The sequence below is a fragment of the Hippocampus bargibanti genome, linkage group LG11 (genome assembly GCF_051943395.1).
Source record: "Hippocampus bargibanti isolate YZ-2025 linkage group LG11, ASM5194339v1, whole genome shotgun sequence".
NCBI classification, from domain to species: Eukaryota; Metazoa; Chordata; class Actinopteri; order Syngnathiformes; family Syngnathidae; genus Hippocampus; species Hippocampus bargibanti.
In genome coordinates, this window is record NC_142744.1 from 14,011,886 (window position 1) to 14,036,141 (window position 24,256).

General features: G+C 42.5%; 1 protein-coding gene across 3 annotated transcripts in view; it reads right to left on the reverse strand.

Moving 5' to 3' along the window:
- atp1a2a (ATPase Na+/K+ transporting subunit alpha 2a) overlaps positions 1–20,970 on the reverse strand; it is an 80,835-nt gene extending 59,865 nt beyond the window's left edge. For 2 of the 3 annotated variants that reach the window (XR_016116444.1, XM_089008350.1), the window contains exons 1-9: positions 20,897–20,970; positions 10,923–10,967; positions 9,546–9,605; positions 7,800–8,003; positions 4,802–4,915; positions 4,591–4,725; positions 3,874–3,991; positions 2,075–2,343; positions 1,431–1,629 (exon numbers count right to left, since the gene is read on the reverse strand). Coding sequence is in view for 2 of the 3 variants with exons in the window: in XM_089008350.1 (XP_088864476.1) it covers positions 1,431–1,629; positions 2,075–2,343; positions 3,874–3,991; positions 4,591–4,725; positions 4,802–4,915; positions 7,800–8,003; positions 9,546–9,605; positions 10,923–10,967; positions 20,897–20,917 (1,165 nt within the window). In the remaining variant the exon portion in view is untranslated. The remainder of the gene's footprint in view (positions 1–1,430; positions 1,630–2,074; positions 2,344–3,873; positions 3,992–4,590; positions 4,726–4,801; positions 4,916–7,799; positions 8,004–9,545; positions 9,606–10,922; positions 10,968–20,896) is intronic. The other variant, XM_089008349.1, reaches the window with a different exon arrangement.
- Positions 20,971–24,256: the final 3,286 nt, after the last annotated feature.

Consider the following 24,256-nt stretch of genomic DNA (forward strand, 5'->3'; position numbering starts at 1 on the left):
TGGGATTTTTTTTGATTCCACAATTTGAAGAATGACATTCATTTTAACAGTACAATGATTTCGCTCAAGCAATCTTTGTGAAAATGACCTTCACTTCAGCGTTAGTGACCTCTGCATTCATTTTTCATATCACTCCAGATTGCTAAATTCACAGGGAGAATGTGAGCACAGGCAGATGGATTGACGAGAGTGCTGTTTCATATCAATGAGTCTCTTTCCTGTGGCCTCTTAGAAATTTGGTGAATGCAGTTGCTTTTTTTGCATCTCTGTTGTCCAAATGCTATCATGCTAACTGTTGGTAAAAGTAGAGAAAAGATGACCGAAGTACAAAAAGCCGCTCATGAATATTTTAAATGGTGTCAAAACCACTTTCAGGATCCAATGCTAATGCAGACGCTCCGCACCTTACGAACGAGATACGCTCCGAGCGGTCGTTCGTAAGGTAAATTTGGTCGTAAATTGCTTCAGTGCTATACTATTTTGTCAGGAAAGTATGTTTAAGTCAAACACTGAACAGGGAAGTACTTATCCATTGCGTCCTCCTGGAGCCTCAACTGGGAAGGGGGATTTAATCCTCGCCCACATACTATACGCAGCCAATCATAAGCAAGCACAGCGGATTGGGGCCTAAACTTGTCGGCAACACTTCATCATAGCCTGGCGCTGATTGGTCAGCCTTGGTATGCGTCGCGTAAACATGCAGCCCTTGAAACCTCCAATGTGTCTGTGTGCATGCCTGTGCGTGAAGCACAGAACTCAGGCAATCGCAAGCAAGCTCAGCCGGAAATAGGCATGGCATACAAAATATAACTTAGAGCATATCTGTCCGAACATTTTTCGACATATACTGTAACCGCAAAAATGTTCGGATGTACCGTAACATCGTAACTGGAATGTTCGTACGCTGGGGAGTGCCTGTATGTGAGAAGCTAGTAAGCTAAAATACACAGCAAGAAAAGGACAGCAACACGAGTACAGAAAGCATGGAAGTAGATTGTGATGGTGGTTACAGCCAAAAAGATGAGCATTGTGTCTGTGTTTCAAGATTTATGGACCTGACTGTAGATAGTCAAATGGGATTTGGAAGACCAGATGCTAACAGTCCATCGTGTTAAATCAAAACCATGACAATTTACTGTTGTTACCAACACATCAACAGAGTTATATGTCTTGCTCTCATCAGGTTAGCCGCCTCATTGTTATGCATCAAACACACAGCGTTACTTTGGGAACTCTGGGAAGACGGCGCACCACACACCACCTCCTCTTCTGCACCCCCCGTTTCCCTCCCGCCGCAGTTCAATTAATCGGCGCGGCAGCGTGCACTGCAGCAGCCGAGCTCACCCTGTGAGTGAACGCTGAACAGATGAATTTGGGCAGGTGGTTACAAGCTCCCCCTCCCTACGTGCTCTCGCATCCCTCCAACCTACCGCTCTGGTCCTCGGTGGTGTCGGCCTTGTGGATCTTGTTGTCAAACCACATGTGAGTGACGATCATGCGGTTCTGCGTCAGCATGCCCGTCTTATCCGAGCAGATGGTGGATGTGGAGCCCATGGTCTCCAAGGCCTCCAGGTTCTTCACTAGGCAGTTCTTTTTGGCCATGCGCTGGGCCGTCAAGGTCAGGCAGAGCTGGAAGGAAAAAGAGGAAGATCAAAGTGGAGGGTGATAAGGAAGAGCGGTTGAGCGCGGCGTATTTGTGGACCATCTGGGACATCAATACTATACATGACCAATACGCATTCCATATGCTGGTGTAATGTATCAAAGCGCATCTGTACAAGTTATGGTAATTCACCACAACAGGCTGCCTCATGCGATAATGTAATCACGTCTTTCGACTTTTGTAGAGGCACATGGCCCCTTTTTTGAACCATAGTTTAAGTAAACTGAATCAATTTGTCACTTTGACACAAGGAAGGAAACAAATGAAAACTCAGAAGGGAAAAAAAAAGTCTAAAAGTTTCCGTGCCTCAAAGTTAGTTAATAATTGAACAAAATCTATAGAAAATCAATTTACAAAGGGTATGGCAGGAAGGACTTGAAAACGTCCATTTAAAATGCACAAGAAACTTACAGTGATGGTGGCCAAAAGGCCTTCGGGCACGTTGGCCACAATGATGCTGACGAGGAAGATGACAGCCTCCAGCCAATAATATCCCAAGATGATGGAAAGCACAAAGCAAATGACGACCAGAAAGATAGTCACGCGTGTGATGATGCGGGTGAAGTCCTCAATATCGATGTTAATTGCCGTGCGCCGCACTTCCATCTGCGACGCCAATGTGGCGATACGGCCCATCACCGTACGGTCCCCGGTAGCGATCACCACGCCGCGGGCCATGCCTGGAGCAAAGAATCGCCAGGTTACACCGGTCCCAAAGCACATTGCTAAACTTAACGTTCGAACAATCGTTACAATACAATACATCGTTTTATATAGTGCTTTAACAACAGCTGAAGCTGCAACATCACGCTTCACATGGACAGGTATCATATACAGGAAATAAAGCAGTAACAAAGTTAGTCGAGCACGCCAGGTAGTGAAACCAAGTCGAATGCCAAGAGTACAAGTGAGTTTTGAGACGCGTCTATCCATTTTCAAGACTGCTTATCTTGAAGAAGGCGCTGGGAGGGTCCCAGCAAACTTGGAGTGAAAGTCAGACTACCACCCGAACTGATCGCCAGCCAGTCGCAGGGCACATACAACCATTCAACAACATATTCAGATTGTCAGAGTCAAAACCAATCCCACGCTGCCTGCGTACCAATCAGGCGATTGTACAACAAAAGCATCAGACACTTGTTTGTATTTAGTTCCATGGTAATTTGGGAAGGTCAAAAGAAGAGAATGCAGGGGGGATTGTACGTTAAAGATGCATTACAACTTTTTAGTGAACCAGATTTAAGTAGAACCTTTTCATCCTATGACGAAGTAGTTTAAGACTGACACAAATTCTACAGTGGGTAAAAGAAAAGCATACGATTGTGTGTCCAGGAACCTTTATGTGGGGGGTCTGAAACTGATTGGAACCATGTCGTTGCAGGAACTCTAAGTCTCAGAAGCTAAAAGTTCTACGAACTTTCAGAGGAAATGCCTCACAAGCCCCAATTCGGCCGTTTTTAGATCTCTCCCTGTTCCAACACGCCTGAGTCAATTAATCAAGATCTAATCAGGCTTCTCAAAGCTTGCTGATGAAGTGATCATTTTAATCAGGTCGTTTGGAAGAGAGAGAAAAGTACAACACGCTGGATAGGACATTTTTAGGAACGGATTTGAACAACCTTGGCTTCGGCCCTTTTGGAACACATGAACTTCTCCTCACCTGGATCACTTCACAACAGGAGAACTTTTTTACGGTGACACCATGGAAACTCTTTAAAGAATGAAGTTCCTGGTACATTATTGATGGCCCAACTGGACTTGGGTAGAAAGTTTGAAAGATCCAGGACCTTTTTGTGCAAGTATCCATAACTATCAAAGCACATGACAATATTTTAATAAACATGGTATAGCTGTTGTTGCTGACCTAAAGCTACTGTGGGTTCTAGACCATTTTCTATTCGAGCTATCGTACTACGGTATTTTTTATCTATGAAAATGTGAGCCGCTACCTCTGTTGACATTTTTAATCATTGTTTGTATCTATTTGCATTTGCTTTAACCATTGGTAAGAAGCCATTTTTTCACAATCTCTCATAACCTCTGACATTTGGATTTGGGCCTATTTTACCGTTGCTTCTCCATGCTCGTGAAATGTAATGTAGAATTAAATCCAGTAGGCCTAAATTTAGTAAAGAGGCGCTGCTGTACGACAAAGCTAAAATAACGTGTCACTAATGAGAGCTGGCGTGGTCCAGATGTGTCCTACTGACCCTCCACGCAGTTGGTGGAGGAGAAGCAGATGTTGTGCGTCTCCAGGGGGTTGACATTCGTGAAGTCGGGAGAGCGTGTCTGCGGCTCCGACTCGCCGGTCAAAGATGAGTTGTCCACCTTTGGAAGCAAACACAGTGACATACGCAACACACTTGTCAGGTCAAAACGGAACTCACACAAAAAAAGAATATTCGCTTTCTTTCTGTCATCCATTACACTTGACAATTGTGTATGCCATAATAATATGCCCGTTTGGGGAAAATGTTTTGTTCGAGGTTTTGTTTTACCAAAAAAAAAAAAACATCGTTATATAACAGGTCCCCGGTGACGAGTATATTTGACATATAAAATTTCATTTAACAGAGTGGCAAAAAATTCCTGGACAAAATCCTTTGTTTCTGACACACATGATGACCCCCTGATGTGTCTAAATCATACAGTGTAGCACCTACTACTGCAGGAGGATTTATTTTCATCCTTCCCCACTTAAGTATTGGTGGGCGGTAGGCGCAGTTTCCATAACTACCTGATACCTTAAAATAATATTTTAGCCTTTCCTTTATTTTCCCTCCCCAGAAACAAAGCACTCTTCAGTCAGTGGCTATAAACCATGCTGCCCATTTCTTGCTCTGTCATGTTAGGTCCCCATCCTGTAGCTGCCGATCCCCATTAAAAAAAAAGAGCCTCCGCGCTTCCTCACCGAACATCTCCCTCACCTTACAGCCGCTGGCAGAGATGACTCGCAGGTCAGCTGGGATGCGATCTCCGCTTTTGATTTCCACCAGGTCTCCCTGTACCAGCAACCCGGCGTCAATCTGTACCCTTCCCCCCTCCCGGATGACAGTGGCTTGCTGACAAAGAAGGCCAAAGAAAAATTATGCAGGCAAAGAACGTTTCTCTCAAATGACGAAATTGCTTGCCGCTCACTTGAGGCATCATCTTCTTGAAGGAGTTCATGAGCCGCGAGCTTTTGACCTCTTGATAGTACGATAAACAGCTAGTAATGATGATCACGGCGACCAGCACCACACCCAGGTACAGCTGGAAATTATCAACAAAGTTGAAAATCTCCCACACAAAAATTAAATGCAACAGCGAAAACAGTAACGTGTTGATGTCATGATGACGGGACCCTAGTTAAATGCACTCATTCCTAATTGTCCAATCAGACTCTTCAAGACTGCTCGGTGACTATGAGAGACTGCAACCATGCACTATGAACTCCTTTTTCATGTGGTCTGTTGAGAAAAAAACAGACTTTCAAGTAAGTGCATCCTCATGTTCTATTCCACTCATTTGGGACGCTTCGTTCAAGGTCTCGAGTTCGAGATTTTAGGCATCCACAGATGCTTTTTTTCATGCCTCCCAACATGAAGCTTTTCTCATATTTATACAGTCAGCATCTTTCACAAAACTGCTGCCAGCTGCTGTCTTCACATAGCTAGCGTCCCGGAACATCAAATCCCCCTCCCAAAAAATTTGCCTTTTTCATTGCCGTGTGGATGTGTGTGGGTGTTCAACCAACAGTGACGACATACACGACAGGCGTGTAAAAAAAATCACCCACAGCGAGAGAGACATTTGTTTCCTCACAAAATGGCATGTCGCTTCGGGTTCCAAGCGACGCTTCTCCGGAATGTCTGTTTTACTTCAAAAGTCAGAAATGTCAGATATGTAAGGACAGAAAAACGAATTCCTCCGCAACTTCCCAGAGAACGTTTTGTGTCAAGATTAGATTAGATTAGATTAGATTAGATTAGATTAGATTAGATGAGCCTTCATTTGTCTCACAGTGGACACATTTACATTTCACAGCAGCGAAACAAAATAGAGGAGCTGCTGTAAAGGCAGCCACTCTTGCGGCTCCAATTTAAAGTCAAAAACAAAACAAAACTAAATAACAAATGATGTGACACAACACAGAAGACACAGTCTTTAATCTTAAGCACTTTCTGCGCCCTCTTTGTTGCATGAAGCAGTTGTAGATGAAAGAGGAGAGGATCAAAGCATCCTTTTCACCAGTGAATCAAGGAGGTCACGGTGCATGTGCATGTCAGCTACAAGCTAAGTTTTGAAAGCAAACCGGGAGCTGTGGCATCCATTGATGAAAAGAGACCGTCTCTCATCTCCTGTCCAATGTAAATCCGCTTCAATTCCAAGCCGCGACAGTTCCACATACGCATCGGTGCTCTGCGCTGACGCTCCTTATTTCTCATGGCGCACTCCTCAAGCCATGCATCAATCCAGCTGTAGACTGTCCAACAGCACGGACCTTTCCGCTGAACAAAGCGAGCTGTTAAAATGCTGCCCATTATTGGTGCAAAAAAAGCACAATCGCCCGAGAGTTGTCCAGCGATGACAGTCAAATGGCACCAACAATTGACATTTCTCCGAATCAAAAACACTGCTGTCATATTTGGGCTGCCAAAAAGGCGTAACCGCTAAGCACAGTCTTCTCATTGATGAATGTCGTGGCCAAAAATGCTGAAAAACAATCCGTATTTGTTCCACGTGACGCACAACAACACACGGTGATAAAACAAAACACAAAGACAACACAAAAAGAGCAAAAAAAAGCAATGCTCACGAGAGAACTCGCTGATGGCTGCCTAATACACTACATTCACCATGAGATTGTGATATTGTTTAGCTTACAGAAATTAAATGTAACTGAACTAAAAACAAGTATAAACTCAAATTTCTATTGTCTCACTGGTATTTTTAAACCGTTTTACTTCTGGGAAAAAATCATATTAAAACAGTTTTCAGCTGCATATAAACACACCACATCTTATTTAGTGCGAATACGATGGCAGAGGACCGGATGGTGTTTGATGTATGTGCGGAAAGTGACGGAGTACGGCGGACCACATGTCCCCCTGCCGAAAGCGGCGACATGGCAAGGGCGGGTGGGGGTTTGTGGTGTGCCCGCAGACCTCCGATTTGTCTCTCCTCGCTCCGCCTTCCATTATGCAACGCCTCTAAACGCCCAATAATGATTGCGTAATGACCGGCGTCCATAAAACGCACCATGGATGGCTGCTCACCTCCATTTACTGGAGTATTTAAGCGGACTAATGCAGCGAAGTTAGGGACGCTTGTCTTCTTTCCCTGGGGGAGACATCCATTATTTCCTGACTGAAGCGCCATTATCACTCGGGTGTGTTTTTAGAAGCATTTTGATGGACAAGAACACGCAGCGGCTCCCTTCTCCCGGCAATTTGGCGTTTTCATGTTTATTATGTTTGTTAAAGTCATTATAAGTGCTTTGCATGCTGGGTCCGAGAGGACAGTAATTTCATCTGTGCTGTATGTCATGCATATTAGCATAATTGACAATAGAGCTGACTTTGAAGACTGTCGACAAGCGAGAATTTCAAGAATATCTGTCCCATACTTATTTTTTGTCCCAATTACATTTACGGTACGATTGAGGAGTGAACCAAAGCGCAGCAGTTGATTTGTTTAGTGCCAAAGACCCCGAAGTCAGATGGTGATACGCTGCAACAAGGAGGGTCAGTTGTCTGGTCCATGTGCATATTTTGCCCATACTTGAGCAGAAATTGAACCAAATAATAACTTCATCCACTTGTCAAATGGACTATGCAGTGTGCTTGACCTGATAAACCACAAGAGAGCTCCGTCCAACCGAAACACATCAGACAAGTATGAACTCAAAATTTGGTTCTCTGGCCCAAATGGAGATACGCCACCAAAAGTTTCAGACATCAGATGTACGTTTTTTTTCTGTCCATACATTCACACTTGAGTAGTCACAAACCAAAGTGCGCCAGAGTTCACTTGCCAGAAAACCACAAACACCTCTGTCTATCTGTGGTCACTCTTGTCAGTCATTTAACATTTTGGTGGCATGGGGTGCTAACGGGATCCTTATATTGTAACAGTGGTGCCTGTGGGGCCTTACGTGTTCGTTGGGTGGTTCATCCCCGCTGGCCACCTGGATGCTGTAGGCCAAGAAGCAGAGGGCCGCGGCGATCCATAGCAGGATGGAGAAGCCACCGAACAGCTGGCGGCAGAATTTGACCCACTCGGAGGTGGTTGGCGGCGGCGTGAGGGCGTTTAGCCCATCCCTCTCCAGAAATTCGGCCGCCCTGGCATTGGTGAGGCCCTGCAAGAGAAGAGTTGAAGAAGAAGATAATCATTTTGTGGCAAAGGTACTCACACTCTGTACTGAAGTAGAAGTGAAGACACTCTCTGAGAGTTCATCTCCTAACAAAGTGCTGATTAAATGGTCGGTAATAGCCAATGATGGAGCAGCAAGTATGTTATCTTCCAGAAACTCAGAGCTGAGAGTGGCGGCCATACTATATATTTTTTTAACCCTTTTGTATCTTGAAATTTCTTTCCTTACAAGAGGGATAATTTTTCTGTTGAGCCCTTTCGTAACTTGAAAATTTCACATGAAGAGACGTTCTTAAGTTGCAGTACAAATGCACTTCAAAACAAGCAAGTATTTATACTGCATTACTTCACACTACACCTACTGTTTTGTGGAGTACTCCTGTCTGGCCCGTTTAACAGCCCGAGTGTCATAAAGTGCAGGGCGCTTCCACTGCACTGTAAAATGGGCTGCATGCAACTTTTATTGACCGTTTTGTTCTGATTTTTATGGCCAATTAAATCAGGGGCGAAATATAGATTTGCTTCAGTCATATTGTTTGCGTGCGCGTGTCTATGCAGCATACTAGGATACAGGATTAATTGACGTTTTTCGTGTGTCAATACAATTCTCTTACAAACGACATTCTCATCCATGAAAAAAATAGCATGTAAGATTGAGGGATAAAAGGTGAACAAGGTGAATGGGAACAGTCTGAAAGGACAACCGACATCACTTTTTTTGTTTCTTAACTGACATCAGAAAAACGTTTGATAGCATCTAAAATACCCAAAACACGCAGTATGATGTTTTTACTCAAATGCAAAACACCAATAAAAATGACTTAAAGTGTCCAAAATCTGCAAAAAAATTAACCAGGAAGTGGCCAGTTTCAGCAGGTCCCGCCCCCTTGTTCGTGGCGTCACCCCAAGACGTCTTGCCTTGCTGGAGAATCAAAACAATGGCTTCAGATTCGGAGAATATGCTTTCTTGTTACTCATCCAGTTATGAATATGATTCAAATAGTTCTGAAGAGGAAAGCATACATGTTTGCAATCGATTAAAGATCAGTGCCATTTTGAGGCAATAGGGGGGGAAATGTAGCACTAAAAAAGAGGCAGAAAATGGCGACAAATCTCCATGTAAGGAATTAATCAGCCTGTTTGTTATTAATCAGCCTGTTTCCACAGGCTGATTAATTCCTTACACAGAGCTTTGTCGCCGTCTTCTGCCTCTTTTTGGTGCAACACGATGTTTTCAGAGCAAACAAGTACAGCAAAATGCATTGACGTGATGGAAGGACTGCTACAATGCGTCTTTTTTTCGGTCAGGGGCGTTCCTTCAGTGATGTAGGGTGAGGACTTGTCACCAACTCAAAAACAAGACTTCCAGAGTATTCAGCGCGAGTCTTAAAACGTAAAATATAGCTATATGCGGTGGAATCTTTGTAAAATACGCTCAGTAGAAGTCATTTGAAGCGATTTTACAAATTATGGACACAACTTGTCCGGAGATGTTGGTTGTCCTTTAAGCATGTGTTTATGTATGCACCTTCGCAAGGTCCAATCCATATCGCTTGCACAGGTCATCTGCTGAGATTTTATGGTCATCCTGCAAAATTAATTAATTAACAAATAATCAGAGAAACAAATACATAACCAACCAACTAACTAAACAAATAAATTAATAAGGTGACAAAAAATATTCAAATCAATTTTAACCCATGCGCCCAAATGCACACACTAACACTCCATTGCACATTTAGTGGTGTTTATATGGCACAGCATCAGCGTGAAATAGTCACTGAATAATTTAAAATCCCATTTAATAATCAAAACTGCCATTAAATAAATAAAAAAAATACACTACATTATTAAAAATGCCTTCAATGATTAACAATTGCTTATTAATAATAGATTAGGTCATAGGCTACATATAAATCAGGTCGCGGGTCGCAATAATGAAAATTATATTTCAAAAACTAATTATTTAATTCAATTTCTTCAAGACCATGACATTTTTATGTGCCAAAATTATTTTAGTCATCGCATTATTACATTTGTAAAAAGTCACATTCATACATCGTGCCAGTAATCAGTTCCACACAATGCTTGGCAAGCATATCATTAGCCACACCACCTGTCGTTGTTTAACAAGGAATTAGCCAGTTTCATTTTCACATCTTATATACAAATCACTGAAGCATTCCGCAGGTCCACTGTACTGTGCACGCCAACCATCAATCAGACTGACAGACGGCCAAAAGCCAACATTGATGAGGACAGACAGGCTGACGAAAGCCAAGCGCAACACTTGTCAGCATCCTCGCCGCCAAAAAGGTCCGCCTGACAAGTGGCGTGTCATAAGATGGCCGACCAAGAAAAAGTCAGGCCACATTTCACGCTGGCGTTTCTGACAGAAGTGCAGAGAGTCGTCACACGCTGCTGCTGGCCCACAAATTAGTCAGCGTTGGAGTACAAAGCGGGCACGGCAGAGGGCGTTTTGTGCGCGTGCGCGTATGTGTGCAAATGTGTGGGTGTCCGTTGGCCAAAGGGAATCACCCTGACATCAGGCTAAAATTGCAAACTCAGCGCAAATCTACAATGAAAAATGCAAACTCTGATGAGCACACAACAAGGCTTGGCAGATTTGAACTCGAACAAACATTTAGGACGCATTTGGTGTCATGAAGAAAATAGAAAAATAAAATAAATACAGATCAAATAATATTCGAGACAGGGGAAAAAAATGAAAAATTACCACCAAAAACATATGTGCTAAATTTCTAACGTCAACCATTTGAAGCTCACAGCCACAAAGGGCCTTATAAGAATATTATCCACAATTTTACGGGAAAGCCACATTTTGCATATCATAGGGATCAAATGCTAAATGTTCAACGCTAGTAATGAAAATTAAGACGCTTACCAGCTCATCTAAATCCCGCTGCTGCTGCTTCATCTCTGCACCGCGCTGCAGTGACCAAGATGACATAATCATTATCAATATACAGTACAACAACAGTACAAATACAGATGTATACACACACATATGTAGATATACATCAGTGTCTGAAATAGTGTCTGCCCGGACGCCCCGGCGTCTAACCTTTCCGTTGGGCGTACAACTTACAAAACGTCCGGCCGGGTGAACGACAACTTCTTCAACAACAAAAAAATTCAACAAAGATATTTTAATAAAGCAAACTTTTGAACGAAGATTTCGAAATCAGACTCAATTATTCCGATTTAGATATCTTTATTCGGTTTGGAAATTTCTGAATTTTGGTTTGTTTGGCAATTTGCATACTCGACACGGCAGCCAATCAGAAGTCTCCTTCCTGCTTCTGTTTTTCCCGAGCGTTATAAGGTCGTGTATTTGCATATCATTTTCCAAACTAGATGAACAGAACCTCAGCCCCTGAAGAAAGATTCAAAAGAAGCGAACAAAATTTATGACGCTACAAAACGTAAACGTACATTATTCCGTGACTGTAAAGTGTTCTTGAGAGTTTTGAAAGGCGCTTAGAAATTGAACGCACATTAAAAGCATCGTGGAAAGAGGAATTCACGTGGCTTGTAGCAGACGACGCAACGTAAATCATCAGCAAGGGATACAGTGTATTTACGATAAATAAAGCAAGGGAGCATCTTTAATAAAAACAATTCTTAATACTTTTCAACATTTTTTTTTTTTTGCGATTAGTCATCTTATTGTGTTTCAAGTCGTGAAAAATGGGGCGGGCAGGCAAATTTTCCAGAGTTGTCTGCCCTGGTGTCCAGTAACTTTTTGTCATGAGTTTCAGACACTGATATACATATACATATACATATACATATACATATACATATACATATACATATACATATACATATACATATACATATACATATAGAAATGCAAATGCAAATACACAAGTGGTGGGCCATCAGGGACTGCAAGACATTCTCTAATGGCCTAAAATATCTGAATCACAGATTGATGTGAATTATATTCTCTCCATGAATTGTTTTTAAATAATTCCAAATTGTCATTCAGTTTCCTTTCATTGATTTTTCCCTATTGCACTGCCTCCAGATGTGTGTTTTTCTATGTAAGCATTTAACCAATCACATTTCAGTCATCATTTGTTACCAGGGTGAGAAATCTACCTGGACACCTACTAAAAACAGTTCAGCGGGCACTGGAACATCAAATGTGTCAATCAAACTGTTGCTCGAACCAATCAGATTTCGAGTTGGCAACCCAAAATGCGTACCAGCGCCTTCTTGCAGACACTATTCAACGTCAGAGTTTTCACAAACTATGATAGGCTAGTCACTAGCCAATCATAGTTTGCGAAATCTGGCCAGTATACCAGAGTATACTGGCCAGATTTAGCACACTTTATCGGGAGCGAGTTGCATTAGCAAATATATTGTGATTATTTAATAGTAGTTTTGTCAACCCACAATTGCTGAAGAGGAATAAATTGATTTGGTTGGAAATTTACTGTTAAAGCCATTTTCAAGACGGACGTTTCAAAAATGAATGGACATCACGAAGAAAGATCCGTCAGTTATTTCCTGGCTAAAGGTACCTTCTAGTGGACTTGTAATAAATCACATTACAGTCGCAGCTGTGGATTGATTCAGACGTCGCACTACAGAATGCCTCCAGATGAAATCCATGGCTCACTACTGTATATACCAATATACTGGATATACATATATACACATAGATAAATTCACACACACATTACATCAGCATAAGACATTTTTATTTTTTTAAGACAAACATGGTACAGTTTAAATAAACTCATGCATTGCAAATTAAATATCAAATTTCAGTAAATTTTAATGCCATTCGTTTTTGCTCCCCCCACAAAACAACAATGAACATCTTGTTCAATATTAGGTGTATAACAATCATGATCAGTTGATTTGTTTTTTACAGTTCCTAGATTTAAAGAAGAAATTGGGAAAATGGTTGTAATGGTAAAGCGTCAAGCCATTAAATCTATTCATATGTTTACATGTTTGCTTATTCACACTTCCCCACCAAGTGCAACGACAAGGAGAGAAAAAGCTCCTCGCACATGCTGATCATCGTCGCGAGGGGAATATGGAAGTCACCCGCCACTGCCGGTCTCCGGCAAGCGCATGGCAGTCGGCCGGGAAAAAACAGGCACGGAGGGAAAGGTAATCAAACTGAGACAAGGAGGGCGCACCAAGCTCGAAATGGCATCTGGTGGAGCAATTCTTTGACAAGATTACCCCCCCCCTGTCCTGCCATAAAGCTAAATGGAATGGGGCCCAATGGCGACGAATAAAAACACAATTGCGTCATTATGCAAATAAAAATCAAGCCGGGAACGATATTTCCCCATCTCATCCTGAGATGTTAAGTGTGTCGGAAATAAAGATAAAGCAAGGCAATGGGAAGCTTTTTTTTATTATTCTTTGCGAGCTAATTTGGTTTCAGGGAAACAGCACATTTTGCGGCTTTATTTTGATTGCTCAGATCATGAATTTTGGCCAAATTCAGCCCCCGAAAACAGTTTTACTCAGGAACCTGAAATTTGGTCGGTAGGTCTGTCATGAGTATCCACCCATGATCATGTTTTTGGAATGAGGGAGGAAACAGGATTACCTGGAGAAAATAAACACTGGTATGTAGCGATTACCACCATATTGGTATCACACAGACTCAAAAACAGCCAAGGCGATATGGAAATTGTTTTTATTTTTTGCAATGTGTGTGAGAGGAAAATGTCGACATAATTTGATCACTTGCCATCAAACAATAGTGATAATACTGCTCATGAAAAAAATAATAACATCTTCCCGTGAAGCAAGCTTCACTTTCTTCGAAGCTGCGCGCATGCGCAATCGCGCACTGCTTGCACATACTCAGCGCACAAGAACATCTACGCAGCGCACAAAATAAAACAGAACAGAAACACATTACTTAATATCTAATTTTAGAACCGATATAACCTAGTTAATTAGACCATTATATATATATATATATATATATATATATATATACAGTAAAGTCTCGTTATATCGATATTCAAGGGAGTCCGAAAAAATATCGATATAACAGGGACTATCGATATATCCGATCCTGCGCCGAACTGCATTAAACAAAAGCCGCCAAAAGAGGGCAGCCAAGCGCCATATAAGAAACGGAGCTGGCCATTAGCTCCCTTTTTTTTGGGTGAGAGATGTTCCCCCAATGTTGCCTCAAAATGGCACATATAATTCTTTAATGATTGTAAACATGTATGCTTTAATCTTCAGAACTACAGTGTATTTGAAACATATTCATAACTGGATGTGTAACAAGAAAGCATATTATCCGAATCTGAAGCCATTGTTTGGATTCACAAGCAATGCAAGACGTCTTGGCGTGAAGTCATTTTTATTTGCATTTGAATAAAAAGTGACATCGGCTGTCCTTTAATACACAGTATGGAATGTTAATAATTTTCAAAATCATCGCGCTTCAGCAGACAAAACAAGAAACATTGTTGCAAAAAACGATTGTATTCATATACAGTACAGTGGGCATGTACATAACACAACAGGGAAACTGCAACGCTTACATCTTACTGTATTATGTATACAATTTAAAAAAGTCATCAATCTTCTTCTGCTTCCCATTTTTACCTTTTAACACAAACACTTCAATCTCGTCTGCTACACACGAGCTAGCGTCTGAAAATGAAAATGGCTCTGCTACACGGGTGCTGGGCACGTAACCAAGTCACCTGACCAAGTCGACCAATGGCGCGACTGATGGCGTGACACGTAACCAAGACACGTGACCAAGTTGACCAATGGCGCGACCGATGGCGTGTCACGTGACAAAGTCACACGGCCAAGTCGACCAATAGCGCGACCGATGGCGGCTCATGTGACCAAGTCGACCAATGACGCGACCGATGGCGGCTCACGAAACAAGACACGTGACCAAGTTGACCAATGGCGCGACGGATATATCGATATAAACAACAAAAATGGCCGGCGGGGGATGAAAAGGAGCACCGTAATAACCGGATTATCGTAATAACCGGGTATCGTACTAAACGGTACTAATTATACATAAAAAGACTAGAAATGTGCAAGGGAAATGAAAATAGTATCGTAACAAGCGGTACTATCGATATAACCGATATTGATATAACGAGACTTTACTGTATATATATATATATATATATAGGGCGGCCCGGTAGTCGAGTGGTTAGCACACCGGCTGCAGAGGTCGCCGGTTCGCGTCCCGGTTCGGCCTCCCTGTGTGGACTTTGCATGTTCTCCCCAGACCCGCGTGGGTTTTCTCCGGGTCCTCCGGTTTCCTCCCACACTCCAAAAACATGCATGGCAGGCAGATTGACCACTCCAAATTGTCCCTAGGTGTGAGTGTGAGAGTGACTGTTGTATGTCTTTGTGTGCCCTGCGATTGGCTGGCAACCAATTCAGGGTGTCCCCCGCCTCGTGCCCGAAGACAGCTGAGATAGGCGCGACCCTAATGAGGAATAAGCGATACGGAAAATGAGATGAGATATATATATATATATAATATAGATATATATGATATATATATATAAATCTACCATTTTAGCTCGGGTCCTCTACCAGAGGCCAGGAAGCTTGAGGGTTCTGCGCAGTATCCGTGCTGTTCCCAGCACTGTGCTTTTCTGGACCGAGATATTCGATGTTGTTAACGGGATCTGTTGCAACCACTCGTCGAGTTTGGGGGTCACTGCCCCGAGTGCTCCGACCACCACAGGCACGACTGTCACCTTTACCTTCCAGGCTCTCTCCAGCTCCTCTCTGAGCCCTTGGTATTTCTCCATTTTCTCATGTTCCTTCTTTCTGATGTTTCCATCACTCGGGACCGCTACATCCACGACAACGGCTTTCTTTTCCCCTTTATCTATGACCACGATATCTGGTTGGTTGGCCATTACCATCTTGTCGTTCTGTATCTGGAAGTCCCACAGAATCTTTGCTCGGTCATTCTCCACCACCTTGGGAGGTGTTTCCCATTTTGACCTTGGGGTTTCCAGTCCATACTCCGCACAGATGTTTCGGCAGACTATGCCAGCCACCTGGTTATGGCGCTCCATGTAGGCTTTCCCTGCCAGCATCTTACACCCTGCAGTTATGTGTTGGATTGTTTCAGGTGCCTCTTTGCACAACCTACACCTTGGGTCTTGTCTGGTGTGGTATATCCCTGCCTCTATGGCTCTGGTGTTCAGGGCCTGCTCTTGGGCAGCCAGGATGAGTGCCTCTGTGCTGTCCTTTAGGCCAGCCCTCTCTAGCCACTGATAGGACTTATTGAGATCAGCCACTTCTGCTATGGTTCGGTGGTACATCCCGTGTAGGGGCTTTTCCTCCCATGATTGTCCCTCTTCCATCACCTCATCCTCTGTTCCCCATTGTCTGAGACATTCTCTGAGTACATCATCTGTTGGAGCCTTCTCTTTGATGTATTAATGGAGCTTGGATGTTTCATCCTGGACAGTGGCTCTCACACTCACTAGTCCCCGGCCTCCTTCCTTACGGCTTGTGTACAGTCTCAGGTGCTGGACTTGGGATGGAACCCTCCGTGCATGGTGAGGAGTTTTCGGGTCTTAACATCCGTGGTCTGAATCTCTTCCTTCGGCCACCTTATTATTCCTGCAGGGTATCTGATCACTGGCAGGGCATAGCTGTTTATTGCCCTGGTCTTGTTCTTGCCATTGAGCTGGCTTCTGAGGACTTGCCTCACTCGCTGGAGGTATTTGGTCGTCGCCGCTTTCCTTGTTGCTAGTTCGATGTTGCCATTGGCCTGTGGTATACCGAGGTACTTGTAGCTGTTTTCAATGTCTGCTATTTTCCTTCAGTGTGGACTACCTTGCCCCTCTTAGTCACCATCCGACTACATTTTTCCAGCCCGAATGACATTCCGATGTCACTGCTGTAGATCCTGGTTGTGTGGATCAGGGAGTCTATGTCCCTTTCGCTCTTAGCATACAGCAGTCATCCATGTAGAGGAGGTGACTGATCATAGCTCCATTTCTGAGGCGGTATCCATAGCCTGTCTTGGCGATTATCTGGCTGAGGGGGTTCAGTCCTATGCAGAACAGCAGTGGGGAGAGTGCATAACCTTGATATATGCCACATTTGATGGACACTTGCGTTAGTGGCTTGCCATTGGCTTCAAGTGTGGTTTTCCACATCCTCATCGAGTTTGCAACGAAGGCTCTCAGGGTCCTGTTGACCTTACACAACTCCAAGCATTCAGTGATCCATGTGTGTGGCATCGAGTCATATGATTTCTTGTAATCAATCCAGGCTGTGCACAGGTTGGTATGTCGGGACCTGCAGTCTTGAGCGACTGTTCCGTCAACCAGCAGCTGATGTTTGGCACCTCTAGTATCTCTACTAATGCCTTTCTGTGCTTTGCTCATGTATTAATCCACGTGTCCACTTATCTTAGCCGCAATGATGCCTGACATGAGCTTCCATGTTGTGGAGAGACAGGTTATTGGCCGATAGTTGGAAGGAACTGCACCCTTTGAGGAATCCTTCATGATCAGGATTGTTCGCCCTTCGGTTAGCCATCCTGGGTGAGTCCCATCCATCAGCAACTGGTTCATTTGTGCTGCTAGGCGCTCATGGAGAGCTGTGAGTTTCTTTAGCCAGTAGGTGTGGACCATATCCGGGCCTGGTGCTGTCCAGTTTTTCATACCTGAGACTCTTCCTTGTATATCTGCCGCTGTGATGGTAACTGGGTTCTGTTCAGGGAGGTTGCTGTGCTCCTCTTTCAGAGTCACCAGCCATTGTGCACTGCTGTTATGTCCGACCTCCTTCTCCCATATTCCTTTCCAGTAGCTTTCAGTTTCCAGCCTTGGAGCGTCTGCTCTGCTGTTAGAACCCTGCCACTGAGCGTACACTTTCACAGGTTGTATTGCGAACAGCCTGTTTATTCTTCTGGCCTCATTCTCTTTCGTGTACCTCTTTAGGCGACTGGACAAGGCCTGGAGCCTTTGTTTGGCAGTTTCGAGTGCTTCAGGTATGGTTGTCTGCATGTACCTCTTGGTTATTGGCCTTTTATTCACACCTCTCTGGGTCTCCGTCAATTGACTCACATCTTTCCGAGCCGCCTTGATCTTAGCCTCCAACCGTCGTTTCCATAGTGGGTAAAGAATCTCGTGGCTTTCACAGTTGCTCTTGTAGCCAAGCATCTCTAGGATCACTGATGCTGAAGCGTATTTCAGCTCATTGGTTTCCGGGATCGTTCCGGTCGGGATCGCTCTCAGTCCTGCATTCACAGTTTCCATCAGACTTTCAGGTGGTACTTCACATAGCCGTTGTAATCGGTTTCTTGGTTGCCCAGTTTTCATTCTTGCCATGATCTTATCTCTCAGGTCAGTTGCTGCTTTACTCAGCATTTCATTTATTGGGGCTGGCTTCCAAATCTCTGGTCTGACCTCTTACTCTGATGTGGCAACCTGGGGCCCTTCACCTCGGAATTGTGTTGAAAAGTGTTGTACCTCATCAATCTCAAGTTGTGGTGCCCGTATGAGGTATATATATACAGTAAAGTTATACTTTATATATCGTTATATCGATATTCAAGGGAGTCCGAAAAAATATCGATATAACCGGGACTATCGATATATCCGACCCTGTTTGCATGTAATTTTCTCCGTGCGTGCATAGAAATAGTATCGATATAACCGGGACTATCGATATATCCGATATCGATATAACGAGACTTTACTGTATATATATATATATATATATATATATATATATATATATATATATATATATATATATATATATATATATATATATCTCGTTATATCGATATTCAAGGGAGTCTGAAAAAATATCGATATAACCGGGACTATCGATATATCGACCCTATTTGCATGTAATTTTCTCCGTGCGTGCATAGAAATCGTATCGATATAACCGGGACTATCGATATATCCGATATCGATATAACGGACTTTACTGTACAGTAAAGTCTCGTTATATCGATATTCAAGGGAGTCCGAAAAAATATCGATATAACGGGACTATCGATATATCCGATATCTATATATATATATATATATATATATATATATATATATATATATATATATATATATATATATATGAGCTCTAACCAGTATCCTGTTATCACTAGCGGCAAGTGATACTATGATTGGCTAGTGACTAGCCAATCATGTGACTAGCCAAAAATAGTTTGCGAAAACCCTGACGTTGCCAGAGCCTTCCAACAGGCCTTGAGTTGCCAACACGAAATCTGATTGGATAAAGCAACAGAGTCATCGACAATGCATTTAATGCTTTAAGGCCCGCAGATTTGATTGTGAAGGCGTCCAGATAGATTTCTGACCATAGTAACAAATGATGGCTGAAATGTGATTGGTTAAATGCTTAAATATGAAAAAACACATTAAGGAAGCAGCGCAACAGTGGAAAAGCAATGAAAGGAAGCTCAAAGACAAATTGGAATTAGTTAAATTGGAATTAAGAATCATGAACAAAATATAATTCTCATTAGTCTGTGATTCAGATATTTTTTTAGGCCAGCAGAGAAGGCCTTACAGGCCCTAATGGCCCACCACTGGATTTGGTTGGTAGCCATATTGACCAAAAAAAAGGATTCAAGCAGCCATTTTAAGGTCATGTTGAAAGGGAATATGTATTCCAATTAAATTCTCTGTAAAAGTTAAGCAACTATTCGAATGAAGCATTTCTTTGTCTTTTTTTTCTTACACCAAATACTTTCCAAATGAGGTCTCCTTAGTTTGCTGGAATTTCTCAGTTGCAGGAATAAAGGCTTATTCAAGTCTTATCTCCCCTTGCGACAAAAGAAGTCAAGTCGTCCAGAATGTGCACAAGGGAAATCATTGAAAAAGGCCTCCTCAAGTTCAAGTTTGACCGTTTGCTGCCAGCATTAGCAAACGTAGCCTGAGCAATCACTGGGCGGCCTCGCCTGTCAGTCATCACGGCGGTACAGCTGATTTAGAAAAGGTCTATTTTCCAGAAAAGGGAAACCATACTTTGACAGAGCAAATAAGAAAAGCCTTAGCTTAGGGTCTCAAACTAGTTTATTTGTCACGGGGCACATTATAGCTATGGTTTCCTCTCGAGGACCATTATGAATTTGGGGAAACCATTAGAATGTTTCATCACCTCCACATAGTACATACAGACAGCACAACAAATGAATGAATAACTAATTTCCAAATCTGAAGTCAAGAGTAATGAGTGTTATCGGGGGTTGGATTGGATTAGCCTTTATTCGTCTTGCAGCGGAGAAATTTACATTGTAAAAAAAGGAAGAGGAAAGGAAGGAAAGAAAGAAGTAGAAAAACAAATTACACGACAATGACAAATTTTGGTTCAAGCATCATGGAATTCCCCAAGTTGGATTTGCTTTCGCGGGCCAAATAAAATGATGTGGCGGGGCAGATTTGGTCCCCGGGCCTTGACTTTGACTCCTGTGCCTTAACCAAATAGGACAAACATCGAAATGATTCATTAATCATGTCCAACAGTTTCGGGATTTCAAAAATATATTTCTACTTATCGTAAATAGAAGCTTTTTTTTGTCTGATAAAAAGCCTGACTGGCCTATTCAATCAAGTCTTGCATTTTTGCGTTCTTTTGTTGACCGCAGTACATTTTTCAAATCACATATCATACAGTTTCCTCATCATCTAAACAAAGCCAGAGGCGCATGCGTGCTCCTGTTTTCAACTTCAACACGGTCAGCATATGTTACCAGTTTGACATCCCGCCTTTCACATTCCACTGGCATTGCTCATGAAAATGAACTTCTTTTAAAGTCACATAGCAGCATACTTCAAACATTGCAATCATGTCAAGAAGAGAGGAAAAACTTACCCTTTCGCCCATGTCCGACATCCACTAGCTTCTTGTCCAGCGCTACAGTCCGGAACACCCACTCCACATTTTTTTTTTTTTTTTTTTTTTTTTTTTGCGGGGGCTTGACACCCTATTCTCCCCCCACCCCTCCACAGGCGGGGTAGTAAGAGCCCATCAAACTCATTCTCATAGCTTCTCTGGAAGGGACAAAGATTATCATCGAGTGACCTCTTCTCCATCCCTCCTTTATGGTCATGCTGGCAAAAACGTATACACAAAATGACCACAACAACGTGTCACAATCTGCACCGTCACCATATGAAAGGCAGTTGCCACCACAAGAACAGAATACAACGTACCACACTATAGTACTGTACTGCAGTAGTTGCTAACGGTGGTGGGTACTGACATACCGTACAATAGATTCAAAATCAGATAGGAAAGACGAGTAACAACAAGGTGTTCGTTGTAAGGCCAAATTGGCAAATAGGAAATATATTATGGGAAATCTGGAAAATTAAATGTGAACATTATAGCAGTGAAAATGTAAACAAGAGGTGTTAAAAACAGGATCGACTATACCGTGGTTTGTACTGCACATTGAATCCTGACAATTGTCACATTTCACATTTTCACGTCACCCTAAGAGGCACTAGCCGCATGTTAGCTTGCGCACTAATACATTTCGGAGTACTCTGTTGGGCTGGAGAATGGGGGTAGGAGGGGGCTTGTCCTCAATTGACAATTTAAATATCGACACCAAACTTTTCTGTCAATTGTGTCATCGAAGGAATATGCATTTTTTACAGTATTGCTATATCTAGCAGGCTGACCACATTCTGTAGTGGTCGAAATGGGCTGGCTAATATAGCCACTGATGCAAACTAAGGCATTCAAGTTCCCAGCTAAGCGCATTCTGTAGTTGTAAGAATGGGCGAAAATAAGCAAAAACAGAAATGGTAAAAAGCAATTTCCATCTCAGGTTTGCATGATGGAGGAAAGTGGCAAGAAGCAGAGCTAATTGCAGGCAAATAAGTTCCAAAGTATGTACAGTATGTACCCAAAAGCAAAACAACAGACAAAGAAGGATGTGTGGAAGATTCAAAATGCTCAAAAGATTCAAAGATGCCTGCAGAACAGCGTCATTGCTGAAGGAAAATGTGGCGTGACTAGAGCCAACAGCATCAACGCCAACGAATAGAGAATTCAACTGATGAGATGATCAGACACACCTGGCTGAGGTACAGAAGTGGCGGGAAGGAGCTGATTGGTTCACACAGAGAACAGGTGGAAACAACACGGTACCAAGCGAGACAAGGTATTAGAATAGGGCAAAAAATGGGGGTTAACAAATCAGTAGCTTCCCAAAATAAAGTCAATAAAAACAGATCATGAGAAGGAAGCAATGGCAATCAAGCATAAAACCAATTTTAAAAAGTTACATACATGGTAATCTTGGCTAAAACCTTACAAATGATTACAATTCCCGTACAAAAGTTGTAGTACGGCGTACATTATTTGAAATGATTGAAAAACGCTAACACAAGCGCAGATACAGATTTTGAAGGCGCATGCGTACCTTATGCTTTTTTCAATCCGACCGTACGCTATAAATATATATATATATATATATATATATATATATATATATATATATATATATATATATATATATATATATATATATATATATATATATACACACAGTGAGACCTCAACTTACAAACACCTTATCCTACAAACTTTTCTTCTTAAGAACCTCTAATTTATGAAAATTAAACCTTATAATAAGCACTATTTTCATAATACACACCCACCACGGCTGGCGGAGTGATCTTCGGCGGAAGCACACGACCGAACAGCGCTCCAGCCGGCGCTACTTTGCACACCCCCTCTCATTGAATGCACACGTCCATCGCCTACTTGGAGCTTTTTGCTGATAATTTTACTATGATGGGACCGAAAAAAAAACCACCACAGGCTCATGTTCAGCCCGAGAAGACACAAAATAAAATCACTGTCGCTGAGAAGAAGGAGATAATTGAAAAACACGAACGAGGTGTGCGTTTGTGTGATTTACCAATTTGATTGTGTCAACCATTGCTCCCATTCTCTGGAACACAGAAGCTATCAAAGGTGCGTCTATTGCAAAAGGTGTTTCTGTGCTCTCAAAGCGACGGTCTCGGGCAATCGAAGAAGTTGAAAAAAACGTTATTTTACAGCACAGTTTATTTCTTTAATTACAGCCTTCATGTAATGTGCCTCTCTTTGTGAATTTATGATACAATGCAGTGTATTTCTTTCATTACAATACAATAGCACATTTATTATACATATAATAAGGTATGTTGTGTGTAGTTTTAAGGCTTATTTAGTTAAAAACTATATTTTATGGAAACCCGGGAACGGATTATTCCCATTTCCCAAAGAGGCGGGGGACACCCTGAATTGGTTGCCAGCCAATCGCAGGGCACACAAAGACAAACAACAGTCACTCTCACACTCACTCCTAGGGACAATTTGGAGTGGTCAATCTGTCAAGTCAATACAGGGCGAGTATTGTCAATATTGATCATGACACTGACACTTTTCCATGAATGAAAGGTGGGTCTATCGAGGGACATATTTGGACATATTTGGTCACCGCAAAGTAAAACATATTAAATAAAAAATACAACTGCAGTCCAAAGTCAGGTGGGGAGGAGGTGTGTGGGCCCATGGCTGATATTAGCATTAGCATATTGGGAGCATACGCTAGCAGGCCTTCGCGACAGATGCCGGTGGTGATCCTGTGACACCAGCAGCCTTGGCATATTTTCACGCTGGCTGCCAACGCGTTTTTTGGCTTCTTGCCTTCTGTTCCTTCTTCTGCACTCGTGCGCATCAGACAGATGAGTCACTTGATTAGGGAAGGATTCACTTCATTCCCATTCATTTCCATGGGAAACCGCCATTTGAGACAAATTAACATCCTATGATAAATTCGAGTGATTACCACATATTGAAGACAAACTTTTTGTTGTTGTCCTCTGACAATCACAGACACTTTGCAGGTGTTTCATGTACTTGCTTTTATCAATAATACCCCAAGGAAAGTGTGGCGTTTTGTGTGACGCATTATCCTTCGTAATATATTTGACCATGACTTGGGGAAGAGTTAACATTTACACACATGCGCAGTAGCGACAAATGCAAGGTACGGCAAGTCTGTGCATCCAAACAACCTGTACATAACTTGTGGTTAATACACCACAGAAAGAGAATGGTGGGCATTGTGTGACAAGATGTGTCGCAATATCTCTCCATAGTGAAATTTGATCGCCTTAACCTAATGCTGCAGCTCTGCTTACGTTTGGCTTTGACCTGACCCTGCTTTCG